This window comes from Limulus polyphemus, unplaced genomic scaffold, assembly GCF_000517525.1.
Source record: "Limulus polyphemus unplaced genomic scaffold, Limulus_polyphemus-2.1.2 Scaffold304, whole genome shotgun sequence".
NCBI lineage: Eukaryota > Metazoa > Arthropoda > Merostomata > Xiphosura > Limulidae > Limulus > Limulus polyphemus.
In genome coordinates, this window is record NW_013665914.1 from 107,437 (window position 1) to 123,020 (window position 15,584).

Below are 15,584 nucleotides of genomic sequence, written 5' to 3' on the forward strand. Positions count from 1 at the left end.
CTAGAATGGTGCCTGGTATGGAGGGGTTGTTATACGAGGGGAGTCTGAAATCTCTCAAACTGTTTTCTCTTGAAAAAAGAAGTTAGGGGGGATTTGATTGAGATGTTTAAGATTGTAAAGGGAATTGATAGTGTTGATGCATCACCTTTTTTCATATTCAACAGTGAGAATAGTAGGATTAGAGGATACACATAAATTTTGGCAAGGTAGGAGTCATCTTCAGCTAAGATAGTTTCATTTTTCTCACAGGGTGGTTGACCTTTGGAATGAGTTGCCTTTGGATGTTATAGAGGCAGTAAATTTAAGTGAGTTTAAGAAAAAGCTTGACAAGTATATGAATGAAAAGGGCTGGATTTAAGATTTTTTATTTATTTATTATTATTTTTAATCATTTTAATTTAGTTTAGAGGATGGAACAGCTGAGATGGACCAAGAGGTCCCATGTTGTCCCAAAACGTTATGTTATGTATTTTATTCATGTATAATTGTTGAAAAACAAAAATCAAAATATGCGAGAATATTTCAGCTGTGTTCATTTCCTACATAGATTAGTTTTATATATATCTGGTTATTTGCATAATGATTATAGCGTCATTCTTGATATCAGTAGACTACAACTGTTTACTTAGTTCGTGTTGTAGCAAACATTTTGATATGAAATAACGTAGCAAGTTGAATATAAATAAGAGCAGATGGTTGTTTAAAGATGAGATGATTATCCATGAATTGTTTTACAACAAACTGAATAAAAGAAGCTTATTTGTAAATAAGATCCTTGTACACACATAGAGCAGTCCAACATTGTGCGCGTGCGTGTCTATACATAAAGAAATACCAGCCAAATATGCACAGAGATGAAATAAACACACACACTTACAGAACTTATGTATATTGCGGAATGTATGTTAACCTCTGGTGGGTAAAACAGTTGAGCTGAGACCTAGGGTTATATATACCCTCCTTCCCCCCATGCCGAAGGTGTAGGCTTTTTTTTCTTCTTCTAATGACACTTCTTTTTTTAATCTTAGAACCAAAAACATCATACATGTTTACTGTAGCTGTCCCTATAGGGTAAATACTGCAACGTCTCACTGAGACGTGTGCACGTGCGGGGCCTAAAACCGTGAGACAAGTGTGTAGAGCCGTTGAAGTCATATTTAAACATTACTCCAATTGCACTTCTTATTGAGATACATTTCCTACTGTTAAAAAATCTAAACACTAAGCCTAAAAAATATTTTAAGAGAATTTTAGGGTCAAACGTTTAGAACATTGTGTAAAATGTATAATTTACTCAAGGCTTGAAAATTACAGCAGAATGTTTGTTTGTTTATTTGAAGTGAAGCACAAAGCTACACAATGGGCTCTCTGTGCTCTGCCCACCACGAGTATCGAAACCCGGTTTCTAGCGATGTTAGTCCGCAGACATACCACTGGGGGGCACAACAGAATGTCTGCGATAATATGCAACTTTTATAAAATAAAGATGAATAAAGTTTATAATAATCAAATAAACAATGTCACAATACATCGTATAAAACTTACTGTTACTACTTTCATGGTTTCCAAAACCTTTTTTATCTAATATCAGAAGAGCAATATTTGTCAAATTTATCAAATAATATTTATATAAAGATGAAAACGTATATAAAAAAGTCGAAGTAATACTATTTTATAAAAAATTAAGAGACAGAGATTTTTTGTTATATTTCCTCCAAGATATTATAAGTTCTCCCACTAACGATATCACGATTTCCGGTCTACTGCGCCTCTGCACACTCGTCACAGGAAATAACGGTCACACGCCTGACCTACATTCATGATCCTACTTTCTTGTTGGATATCACTCTGTCTCTGCATGTAATAAACACATTTCATAACAATATGTCTAACATACTGACTCGCCCACGGCTTATTTACTGTTGCTGTCTAGGCACTGTCTGGTCTTTGCTTACAAAGAATTGTGTAGAAACACTGATGTTTGATAACCTTATTATTTTTATATGAAAAATGTTATACACAGACACAAGAAAAAGTAAAAGACGGTTACTGGAAAACACACTCTCAATGAATTAGCAAAGAAAATTTTAAATTACATAATACACAACTACTGCGAAGTAAAAACAAAACGTTCGAAAGGTTTTAAAAGTTGAAGAAACTAAATAACATAGGCTTATCAAAACTTGTATTGAAATATATATATATATATGTACATCTTTCCCTGAGGGTCGTGGTTCAATTTATTTATTCTGAGAAAATACTACAATTCTGTGCAAATTAGTACAGAAAAGCAAAAACAATACTGGGAAACGATTATTTATTTGTGGCTTTTAATTCTAAATATGGTGTTTTATTTACAAAAACAAGTGATGGCAATCATTTTACAGGGGTAGCTTGGAAATATCTTATTTTTATTTAATTACATACGAAATATTTTAAGCTTAAATAAATTGAATAAAAGATTTAAAAAAAAACAACAAACTTAACTGGTTTGGCAACATATCACATTTGTTGACACAACCACCTACGGATCTATGGATGGATGTACGGAATAATAATGGCGCGAAATATCTGTACGCGGTTTCGATGAACGTGAACCTGAACTGACTGAACTGAACAAACGAAACTCACATAAAAATATTTTGAATTTCACACCTGGTGGTTCACTCTTTACATGATTGTAATCAAAACTGAATTGAAAAAAAATCTAATTTTGTATACAGGTTAAAGCTGTGAAACCAAAACAATTAGAATTATACGTATAATTTTTCTGTTGTTGATAATTGTTTATAATTTAACAAACATTTTACTACATCCATAAAGATAACTTGCGTATCCTCTGAAATGAGGAACTGTATATACATATTTACTACAATGCAACACATATTTTAATAACACCCACCAAACCAAAAAGATATACACAACCTGTTACATAAAATTGCTGACAAAATTTGTTAGTTTTCTAATACTTATTATGTTTGAATAACCAATTTTCTATACAAAAGGCTAAACTCATCTTTGGGGGCAAAAAGAATAAAATGAAAGGGCTAGTGAAATGGGCCACATGCTTATTAGGCCTATATTGTTGCATAAAGTGCAGTTGGGTTTGTACAGGTAAAGGTCTGAAGTCAGACCGTGAGATATAGCTGATAAATTGTATAGCTACATTCCACTTATTTATAACCTTCATTATTCATTTATTTTCGCTTTCCATTATTAATTATCTAATATTCTTTCAGTGGTTTCTAAGCATGTGACATCGTTGTGTTGTTTAGGTTGCTTAGTTACCTTGCTGAGCTTCTCACCCTCGTGTTGTGGCAACAAGGTGCGGAGCGACTGAAAACCAGCATTTATGCTTTGCATCCGCCGTCTTTCGTTGCTGTTAGCTATTTCTCGGCGGATTCGCTTCTCCTGTTCCATCTGTGTCTTAGGTGAAACGGGCCTACTTCCAAGTCTGTCCACAGAATATTAAAAATCAAAATGTATGTCAAGTCATAACATTATATAAACAAGTGATACAAAGTAAATATTATTATCATTTTTACTTGAAACAGGTGCGAATTAGTTTTGGAGGTGTATAACACAGTGACAAATTAACAGACCTTAATGATAAGGCGACTAGAAAACCGGTTTCCAATGAAAAGAGCAAAGTTAAATTTTATGTGGTTTTCCTGATAACTTTCTAAAACTGGTTGATTTATTTCTATTACCTAATTTTAATCATAAAGTTTCAAAAAGTACCAGTAATAATACATATTAGGATTTAGTCTTTTTAACTTTTTGCATTTTACCCAATAAATCTTTATGACGTGCAATATTGGACGTGATAACTGCCATTTTGAGCATCGTTTGGTGATTCCTGATTAAGCTTTCTTAAAATGCAAATCGAGGACTAAGACCTCAATATTTTTTTTTTTTAATTTGATGCCTCACGACATCTGATTTAGCAAAGTCTTTCCCAGGAGGTTTCGTTCTCTTGGCTGCCAGACGGTAGACACTAAACAACCGATTGACTATTTTTTGTTGAAACGTACAAACTTGGCTTCGTGCCAAAGCTTTAGACGCCATTACTATACTACATATATAGCAAGCATGGAAAGTAGCGCTAGTGCTGTACCAATAGCAAACACGCCGGCAAGTCATTTCACGTTACATTTCAGTCTTTACTACACAGACCAGGCTTGATCAAATAATAATATAAGTTGCCACAATTAAGAGTAAAACATCTGTTATTCAGTCAAGTACACAATACAAGTCAAATATGTGTTTAGTGACAACTTTTTCTACATGGCTAGTCTACGTGGTAACTATTTTTTACATATGACTCAGACTCACACAAAGTAAGGCTAATGGCTAAGCTTAACAGTTAATAATCAGTAGAGAATGTTGATTTTGCAAAAACAGTGACTATGACTTCTCATTGGTGGTACTAGTATCCTAACTGTTCGTACTCGAACACTGTTTTTGGACAGGTGCACTAATATAGCGTAATGCGTGTATATGAACTTACTAATTAATTTTAGGCTAATCTAAGCTACTGCTGTTGTATTTTTATAAATCGTTTAAGCTTAATATGAATTAAAGTTACATGCTTTTTGTATTTAGTCATCTTAGATTGATTTAAATTTTCAAATTTAGTTAATTGTTTGTTTGTAATTAAGCACAAAGCTACACAATGGGCTATCTGTGCTCTGCCCGCCACAGGTTTCGAAACCCGGTTTCTAGCGTTGTAAGTCCGCAGACATACCGCTGTGCCACTGGGGAGCAATTTAGTTAATAAGGTAATTGAATGTTTAAAGAACTAAATTTCACTTATTAGATAAAAATGTAACACCAACAGTCAAAATAACATACTAAGTAATAACAATATAACAAGTCCTCTTTCAATAAATTTAAAATCTGTCAATTAACGTACCGACTGAGCTGCGAACATTGAAAGAAAATCATATGGAAGTGGAATGTGATAGCTAAGTTATTTATCATTTGGTCTCTCGCAAATAGCTATGTTTCACTTGTAATTGAATGCCTCATAAAAACGACTATAGAAGAACATGGGTCAATGACATAATATATTAACATCTATCAATTACAAGAACTTAAACTTTAAATTAATTATCCTTTTTTTAATTAATTTGAACATAGGCTAACTAACAAAAAAAAAAAAAGAGTGGGTGCCTGGGTGAGTTTAACCTTACCATCACTGGAACGTTACAATCGTTGAGTTAGGCTATATCAGAGAGTAATTACATAGCCGATTTTTAAGCAAGGGACCTAATCTAATGCTGAATAATTATTATTAGGTTAGTCTATGAAATGCATTTTACGAGACTTCAAGCAGGTAGATATGTCATTATTCTATGTATTTTAAACATTCTAGTTTCAAAAAAATAATAATGGTTAGAGAAGTAACTCCTCTCTAAACCTGACTCAAGTACGATAACTCCGTAACTGACAAAATAACATTAACGTTGATTTGTGTAGTAAAACGAGATTTAATCATTCGTTTCATAATACGGTAGACAGTCTATGTAACCCGAACGTAAAGATAAAATAGCCTGGTTTCATTCAGTCAACTTACCTGCATAAGCTTCCTATAACGTCTTCTTGCTGTCTCCTCAATTCACTAAATATTCGTCGCTTCTCATTTTTTCGATTACACGACGCCATTTTAATAACAGTTTTCAATCAAGAGATCTCAAAACACCTGACACTAAATTATACGCTCAGTTTAAACTAACTTTTAATAACACTTCGCATCAACTGGCTTGTTTCACGTAAGAACCACGTTTGGCGGGAAAAGCATGGTGTGTGCCGTTGTGTTACTACCGCATTCTGAGAAAATATTTTCATTTGTAAAAACTAAAAACCACAATAACTTAAAAGCATTTAAAAAATCATAATTACAACATTATGTGTCATACATTTAAAGGCTGTTTATATTTTTTATATTTTCACTTAGAACTCTTTACTATAACGTAGTAATAAAACTGATGGCTGATCAGCTGTCCAGTAGTAAGGAACGCGCGGGAAAGCGTAGTGATTAACAGAGAGGATGTGTGGGGGGAGGGAGTGACGTATGTTAGGAGAATATAGTTAAAATTGAAAACTTTATTTCATTTTACTCTCTGTAATCGAAATAAAACTAGATGTTTCAGCTAGTAATGATGTTAGTATTTATACTTAAGTGATTGCTTTAAAAATTTTACAAAATAATTAAATTTCTAGGAGAGAACTTGCAACATACCTCAAAAAGAATTAAATTCTCTATAGTAATTTTACAACGCTTGTCTTTAACGTACATTGGCTCTACTTTTGGAGTTGGCGTCAATCGATATCAATGTGAAGTCACCCATACCTTTCCTTAGATTCATCGCTTGCGTCTTTTGGAACCTATGATATGTGATATTCGAACAACTCAGCCTAAAACATACTATTGAATTACAAAATTCTTTAAGGACATGCATGATTAATATGAAGTTTTGTACAGCAATAGTATTTTGTTTTCTTAATGCGGTTTTATTTGCTGCAAAATAGTGAATTCTAAATACTTTTAAAATTTACAAAAAATTATATATGCATGTTTCAAGTTTTTGGGTTATGAGATATAACATAGTATAGTTAGAAAGATACACCTTCTATTGTTAGGTTATTATGTTCCCGACTGGATGGTATAAATCCGGAAAATCAATTTTCGTTCTACAGAATGTAAGAAGTTTAAATAATACAAGTCCTGAGAGATTAAGTGCTTGTATTGTCTACGCTGATGACGCTATAAATCAAAACGTTATGAATTTAACGAAAGTCGTACGTAAATTTTACTATGAAGTTATTTTGCTTATTTATAACTAACTAGAAAACATTTTTTTTTATCCTGTAACTACTTTAAATGTAAAATAAGGATCCTTTAAGGCTGTATAACAAATGTATTGTTTTAGTTACAGACATTTTCTCTGTTGCGCTTATGAAAACAGAATGCTAGAACTTATTTTTTTCTTTTCGTTTTGTAAAATGGCTAATTTACGAAACTCTCAGTATATTTATTTTTAAGGTGTAAGCACTGTTTTTTAACGTATGCATCAAAAAAGAAAAACCGAGCTTCTCACTTTGGGATCGTGGGTGCGGTATAAGAGTGACAATCAACTCCCACTATTCGGTCTGACAAGAGTTGGCGGTGAGTGGTGTTGGCTAGCTGACTTTCCTCTAGTCTATCATTTCACAATTATGGAAGGCTGGCGCAAATAACCCTCGTGTGTGCTAAACCTAATAAATAGATATATTTATCTGTGATTTTAAACAACTGTCGTACTTGATGTAAATACAAAGACTGTTTGATACAAGTTCATGTAATATTCCTTGTATCTTGAATTTTAAAAGTTTTAATTTTGAATTTATTGCCCCAACTGGAAACTGACCCATAATTTTAAAAGTGATTTTGTTTTATTTTACCACTATTAAAAAAAAAAGCCTATTATACTGACTTATTTACATCTTATTTTTGAAGACACGAAATGGAAGATAACAGATCAGGGACTGTAAAATTAATAACCCAAAGATAACCAATCGTTTTGTTTTCATATAAAGTGAGTTTTACATTGCTTTATCAAAAATAACAAAATTATATAAGGTTCAGGTCGTTTATGTAATTAGATTCTTTAAAATCTCAAAAGTTTCATATAAAAGTTTAAAGATAAAACAACAGTTCTGTTCCGTTCAACATTAAAAGGAAAGAGTATAATGCAACATGTCGATAGTACTCGAGTGGGAGACATAGGGCATACAAGTATAAATATTAGAATGTATCTTAATAAGGGCGAGAAATACGGATGTATAACCTTCTATTATAAGGCCTCATATTTGGAATGAAGTTAGAAACTAACAAATGTCAAAGAAAATGTTCCAGATCCGAATTGTCATTCAACACCTGTAGTCAGTTGTTCAGGGAAGTAGATGTACAAAGTAGAAAGAGGGCACTCAGTAGAGCACATACCTCCGTCATGTATCGTTGGTCATATTCGGCCCTCAAAACATACGAAAATGTGTCCGTATGTCCGTCGTTATCGACAGACCCCGACCATTTTTGGCAGGACAATGAGGAATAAGATTCTACATATGTCCACAAAGTTTCATCAAAATCTGATCATTTTTGACTGAGTTACAACAGCACAAATAGTGTGAAAAATTGGTTTCCGTGTTAACAGATAGGGAGTTTTTGTTTTTTTTTGTGACCTTGACTCTCCATTCAGCCGTTTTTGCTAAATCTTGCTGACAAACACACACACACACATAGGGGTGAAAACATAACCTTCGTCACCTTCAGTGGCGGAGTTAACTAGAGGGATACTCAGTAGAGTGTATACTTCTGCCACACAGCTTTGATCATATTCGGCTCTAAAAAAATATTAAAATGTGTCCGTACGTCCATTTTTGTCAGTTCAACGAGGAATAATATGTCTACCAAGTTTTGTCAAATTCCGATCAGTTTTATTGAGTTATAAAGCAAAAATGTGTGAAAAATCGGTCCCCATGTTAACAGCTAGTAATTCTTTCTATTTTCGTGACCTTGTTGTGACCTTGACCTTCCCAAAACTAATCACTCCTAAGTTAGATCATATTCAAATGTATACCAACCTTAGTCTAAATTCATTCAGCCATTTTTGGGAGATCTTGATGACAAACACACATACAGAGGTGAAAACATTACATCCAACCATCTTCAGTAGCGGAGGTAATTACAACTACAGAAGTAAAATAACACTGTATTGTTTGAAATCAATAAAGTGAAATTTCCCGAAATATCTATTTTCTAACCATTAAACATTCAAAATGCTTACTTTAAATCAGTTGTTGAAAAAACATATTCACGCTTTATTATATACTAACTAGAGTACCCGTCCCCTGGACGGAGGTTATGTAAATTCATAATTAATGAAAGGTTATCTTAGGACATGAAAACTAGCTTCCCTTATATGTAATTGTAAAAAACGCTCATAAAAACTGCAAAACACAAAATGCTAAATCGCAAGTTTGCATGCATTTTTGCATGGACCCAATAAACTTTCATGTCAAATTTGGTGAAGATCCATCAACAGGGGGCGAAGTAATGGTAAAAAAAAAACGCCCATAAAAACCACAAACTGAAAATGTGTATGTACCCCTCGCATGGACTCAATGAACCTCTATACCAATTCGGGTGAAGGGATATCCATCCATACCCTAGGAATTAGTTACATGAACATACAACAGACAGTACTATTATATTTACATAGATTCTTCCTTCTTGTACTTGTCGGCATTGGGATTTAGGTCTTTGTAGAGCTGGGAGGGTCAGGTTCGCCTGGACTTTCTTCTTTCACTCTTTAAGTTCTTAGAATTCATATTCGCACCTGTCCACCATTGGTTTATACATGAAGTCACGTGAACAATTGCTACGAAATTTCATTCTGATGGCATCATTTTATAATTGATAATATACAAGGGTGGCCGTTTTACCGGATAGAACCGTCTTATCTCACTTTCCAGTATAGATGATAATGGCAGGTTAAGAAATGAAGAAACCCCATTTTCACGAACCTAATAACAAGGCTCAGTTTTGGAGAATATTAAACATTAGGGAGTAAAAGTCGGTTGTAAGGCCATTTGGCTTTATACATTATACAAGTTTGTATATTTTCATTATCTTGGTCCCAAGTTATTACTTGCGAAAAATTTGAAAATACAAGAAAACGATTTTGTCTGTTGCACATTGGGCTATCTACGCAGTGCTCATCACAGGGATCGAACCTCAAATTTAAGTATTATAAGTCCTCAAACCTATTGCTGTTCTACTGGAAGGGAAAGATGGAATATAATTAACTTTAAGCAATAGTTGTTATTTTCATCAGCGTGGATTGAAGTGTTTAGTCTAAACAGATTTACTTGACTTCATTACATTTAAGGCAACATACAGACATTGGACGTGTCTATCATCATCATTTTCATCATTGTTACACAGCGCTTCATCAAAATTTACTACATTAAGTATTACATATCTACAATATTTATCAATTGCACTGGCTAACTAAGTTTAATGGCGATTCTTGGTGAATTAAATTTGTATATTTTTGGCACATTTGTTCAAGAGCTCTTACAATTGATAAATCAGATTTGTATTCAGTTAATTCTAATCCTTTTCATTTCTCTGTCGATTGTCTGAGCTCGTGCATATAGGAAAACTTGGAATATTATTTACTTCATTCTTACAAGGTTATACTGCAGTTACCCCTATTCGTATAACAGAGACAGAATTCGGCATTCACCTGTACTGAAACATACATCAGTTAGCCATGGCATTGTTATTTAATGTAACTAGCAAAAAATACCCATTCTCCGCTGCGGGTTTCAAAGGTCCTCTCACGATTTACAGAGGCCTCAATGTACTGATCAAACTCATCCCCAATCCCCAATTACTTCTATAACTACCTCTAAGAGGACACTCGCACATGTCCTTGAGCGCGAGCGTCATGTTTGGTCCTGCTTGCTTGTTTTCAAGCCACCGCCCACGAGTTCAACTCATTACTTGCCCCAAAATATTTCCATCTACTTTACTTTAGTAAAACAAACTATACGTTTCTCTATTTAAAACAAGGATTTACAAATTGAATTGAATTACTTAAAGAATGCTGCGCTACCTAACGTTTTCAACCCTGATACCATAGATGTCGCTTATATTTAAACTTGAGACAGTAAAAACTTCCTACGACAATTCCAGTCTTTCCCTTATCGTGACAGACTCCTTTCAATTCAAACCTGATACTTTGGGATAAAGTTTCTCTCCTACAACCCCCCCCCCGAAAAAAAAGAATGAGATTTTTTAGAAATCATTAAAATTATAAAAGCAGAGGATTTAGCCCTAAACCGTGAATGGTCCTGGTAACATTAGTATACTTTGGTTGAGTGTATTCTTAATATTCTTTCCCACGCTTGATCACCCCTGACAATTTCCGTAAGTTGTAAGTCTTGCTTGTAAACTTTGAAAACTTTCACGTGACAACATTAGTTGTGCTTTTTTCGCGCTTTTTTATGGAAAGTTGCTGCTAGTTTCGCGAATCTGTTTCTAACTGACGGAATGGTTGAGATTTTTATCTACTTAGTATGTTGAAAAGTAGTACGGAAGATGAAATGCTATGCGTAAGTCTCGGTTTTGCAGTTCTTGCCATTTTTGAGGGTGTTGTCTGACGCGTTGCAGGTTTTCATGCAACCGTATTCCACAAAGGCTAGGCATTCGAAGTTTATACACAAATGACTCGTGGGAAAAGAAGTTTTATGGATCAAAGGCATTACCACGGCAGCCACCCCATCGTCTTGGCAAAAATATCTCTCTGATAAAGAGCATAACATCTCTTTTTTAACATTCTTTTTTTCAGCTTCTTACGAGTAAAATTCGTGTCACACTTCATTATCGTTTATTTCTTCCATCACATACTAGTAGATCTCGATATTAGATAACCTAAATCATGTATCACTAACACTCTTTTTTATTTTTTCAGCTTGTATCTTTTTAGGATAACCATTTCTTCTGCCTAACATCTTCGCACTGACCGGATAGAATTTTCGGCGCCGACAAGTGAAAATAGGTTTTCTCGAGGTACTACCGTTTCCCCCGTATCTAAATCTATGATACTGGAGTTACAGTTCTCAGCTTCCGTATTGGACCTATAGATCCTTCCCGCCCTGATTAAAGGCTGTTTGTGGCCCCCGTTTTATTATTATTATTATTCACAACAAAAACGCCCACGTGTAGGATGAAGGACAATTGCTAAGTTTTCGATCACCCTCGGTTTTTCACCCCAAATATCTGCCAACTATGATTGATTGATGATTGATTTGTGCTATACACGAAGAAGACAGAACAAGGTACTGTCGAGAAACGTAGGGTGTTTTGTGCAATAAATATTATTGTGCTTACAAATCATTCTTTTTTAAATTTAATATACATAAAAGTAGGGTATGTTAGTGATGATCAGGCAAATATCGAAGAAAACGTATCAGAAAACATACTGTTTTAAAACCAGTTGGATAACTTAAGCAGCAGAGCTTCATTAAATGCAAATTGAAAGTACTTGAAGACATAACAATAAAATAATATGTTGTATAGATAGTGAGAATATTAAAATTTAATTAATGTTGGACAAAATTGTAGCTATATCTATATTACGGTAATTATGTAGAACTGGCAACAGCTGAAAAAGTGCACCAACTTTTCCCAATTTATCATAACATTATTTCATCTCAAGCTGAAACTATAGGTAAATCTAAGAACATGGAAAATAACAGAGGCACAAGCAAGAGTAACAATACATGATTGGTAGTCAATGAACTCCATAGTGAAAGAATGCTGTCGTACTGACAATGTCATCGTTTCCTGTCCGTTACTAAGTGTTTGTAATGGAAAGTACGGGCACCTACGAACGTGGTATCAAAGCAATAAATAAGTTTAGTTTTTATCAAATTACGTAAAATATACTCCGCAAGGCTGTACTACTTACTACCTGGTTAGAAAGCACATCTCAATATTTTTCCCTTTTTTATTACCAATATTTTTGTAATAAATACAACAAATACAGTGGCACTTCCAGTATGTTATACTTTTCCTAAAGACTTTATTATCCCAAAGAAAATTTTGTCTCATAAGTAACCATGTTTCCACTATACAAGTCTTCTTTTTTTGTGTATTAAAAGTATATGTCCCCAGCGTTGTTTAGAACAAGAATAAATACGTCGAAAGAACCTTGCGTTCATCACGTTACCTACTGTTATTTTTCTTATGTATGTTCGCACAATTACTCAAGGGCAATCTGCACTAACCTGTCCTAATTTTGAACTTATATTCAAGAGAAAAGGCAGTTAGTCAGCACTAGCCTGTCCTAATTTTGAACTTATATTCGAGAGAAGGCAGTTAGTCAGCAGTATGCACCGTCAACTCTTGTGTGACCGAAAAAACAACAACAAAAAGAGTACTGAGATTTTACCTCTTATTACTTTATCTCAGTTGATAACCTGATCTTGTTTATTACTCACATATTAGAATATGATATTTTATTTATTATGAAATATGTGTCAACAGATGGACCAGGGTTTCTCGCACCTTTATCTACAGAATCGGATTTTCACACAAAGCTACTGGAGGACTAATTTAGAAGTAATAGACTAGAGGAAAGACAGCTAGTCAACAACACTCACTTGGGCTACCTACGATAGTGGTATAGACCATCACATTAAACGTCCCCACGGTGATGGGATTGAAACCCGCGAATTTCGAGTCGAGCGCCCTAACCATCAGGCCATGTTAGGCTAAAAAACAGAGAAGTGAATATAAAATTACAATGTGATTATTGAGAGACTTGTATGGGATTGTTTACCTATTTAGTTATATAGTTCTATATCGTAACTTGACTACAAAATTATCTAACACAGCAAAAAACGAAGAAAAAATGAAGGAAATTGAATAACGATTTAACTGTGAGTCTAACTTTTTTATAACTATATGTAAACGAAACATTTTTTTTTGTGTAAATTACATTTTAAAATAAAATTTTACACTGGTTCTTGTTTCACTGGGGAAAATATATAACAGTTTATTTATTTGTGGTTAAGCAGAAAGCTATACAATGGTCTATCTGTGTTGTTCCCACCACGATTATTGACACCCGATTTTCAGCATCATAAGCCACTGGGGTCCAGTAACAAAATGTTTTTTCCAATTAATCTGCAATATTTTAATAACCCTATTTCATATATTTAAGTCATATCAACTAGTCCCGGAAACCAGTTTTAGATTTAGGAGAAACGCATAAATAATCAAAGAAGTTCGATAAAATATGCTATAATTCTATCAAATACTATGGTATATACATTCGGCGAATGTTGGTGTATAGATTAGTGGTTTGTATGACAGTACTTATTTCTTTGTGAAAGTAATCAATTTGTCAAGTTTTGTTGGACTTGAACCACCTGCTTCAAAGACTTATGTCAGCAGATCGAAATGTCTTCCTCAAACAAGCTACAAAACAGGTCTGTTAAAACTTTTCTGGTGCATTAAATTTTTTTTACCTTTCATTATACAGTGTTTTCCTATACTCAATACACAGTTTTCGTCTAGTTATTTCTCGTGTGTTCAATACATATAAGTCTGGAACTAATTTCAATAGCTGCTTCTAATTTATTTTTAACACATATACGAACATTTGTCCATGTATGCGTTATTTCGTTAGCAGTCTAATCTATTTAGTTTGAATATTCTGATATATTGATATATTTAATTAGTTCTGACTATTTGTATACAGTATTTCGAAGTACATTATTACATTTACATGTTCTTAGTTTCTCTCTATAAATATACCTGTCATATACTCTTACATGTGTAATTTCGACTAACTCATTTAAAAGTGAAGTGAAGAAGCCTCATTCTTTTCCCTGATCCGAAACATAAATATTTCGTAGCTTCATGATGACGCAAGATAATCTAATGTACAGATAATTTCAATATAACGCTCTTCTTATAGGTTCAACTAAGCTAGAATTTGGCTAAAAGGGCAGATCGATAACATGTTGATTAGAAAGAAAAGAGATTAATTAGTTCATCGATAATTGTTTTCATACACACTAAGACTGAACAATTCACCACCACTATATTATGTTGTTTACGCGGCAAACAATAATGTTCTAGAAATATAGAGTTCTTGATACACATATCTCTGATTTAATTGTTTATGTAGTGAATAAAGTAACATCTGGCTACTCCTTGGTACGAACAGAATGAACAAAACATCAGATTGAAGCGCTACTGATTTATAAGGACTTAATAATGATTGATGCACCAGATCTGTCGTCCACTTCCTGTGTTAGAAAAACCTGAGATCGTTTGATACATTGAATCTACAAACCTGTTTAATGAAACTAAAATGAACGATTCACCAGGTCACCAAATTATCGTTTAGGTTAAATAATAGCCACTCAGATCATCCACTACTTTCAGATTGAGAAGTGATAGGTGCATCAGATCATGAGACATTATAGTTTGACGATAGAAGATAAATATATATGTAATATCAGTTAGAAAGATGCCGTCTATATTAAGTATAATTTATTTACAACGTTTGGTCGAGGACTGTTTGTAGGATACTAGACCACCCGTGACCCGTTCGGTCACCCACTATTCAGAGGTTATGAAGAATTCAAGCTTATTTGAATATTGTACCGAAATGAAGGTTTATTTGAGATAATTTAATTAAATATTTCGATCCATTCATGTTATTCATAATTCAAACAAAGATATTTGATTGTTGATCGGGAGCAAAAGGAAAGACCATTTCATTTTTCAAAAAAGTGAAGTCAGAGTTTGCACGTATTGTGATGAATTAGTTCATTACGGTGTGGTCTTTCCTCTTAAAACTTCTACAAATAAGAAACAGTAACACTTTATTTTTTCGAATTACCTACCATAACCAGTGCACATTATTGAGAAATTCTTCAAGATCTTGTTTTTTGTCATCTTACGCCTTTCAATGAAAATGGGAACATTGACAGGAAAATAGATTTGAACGAAG

At 33.6% G+C, this 15,584-nt stretch overlaps 1 protein-coding gene across 1 annotated transcript in view; it reads right to left on the minus strand.

Annotated features, from left to right (window-relative positions):
* LOC106457219 (transcription factor AP-4-like) overlaps nucleotides 1-5,802 on the minus strand; it is a 24,150-nt gene extending 18,348 nt beyond the window's left edge. Inside the window, exons 1-2 of the mRNA XM_022383057.1 lie at nucleotides 5,579-5,802; nucleotides 3,289-3,454 (exon numbers count right to left, since the gene is read on the minus strand). Coding sequence (XP_022238765.1) covers nucleotides 3,289-3,454; nucleotides 5,579-5,667 — 255 coding nt within the window. The 5' untranslated portion in view covers nucleotides 5,668-5,802. The remainder of the gene's footprint in view (nucleotides 1-3,288; nucleotides 3,455-5,578) is intronic.
* Nucleotides 5,803-15,584: the final 9,782 nt, after the last annotated feature.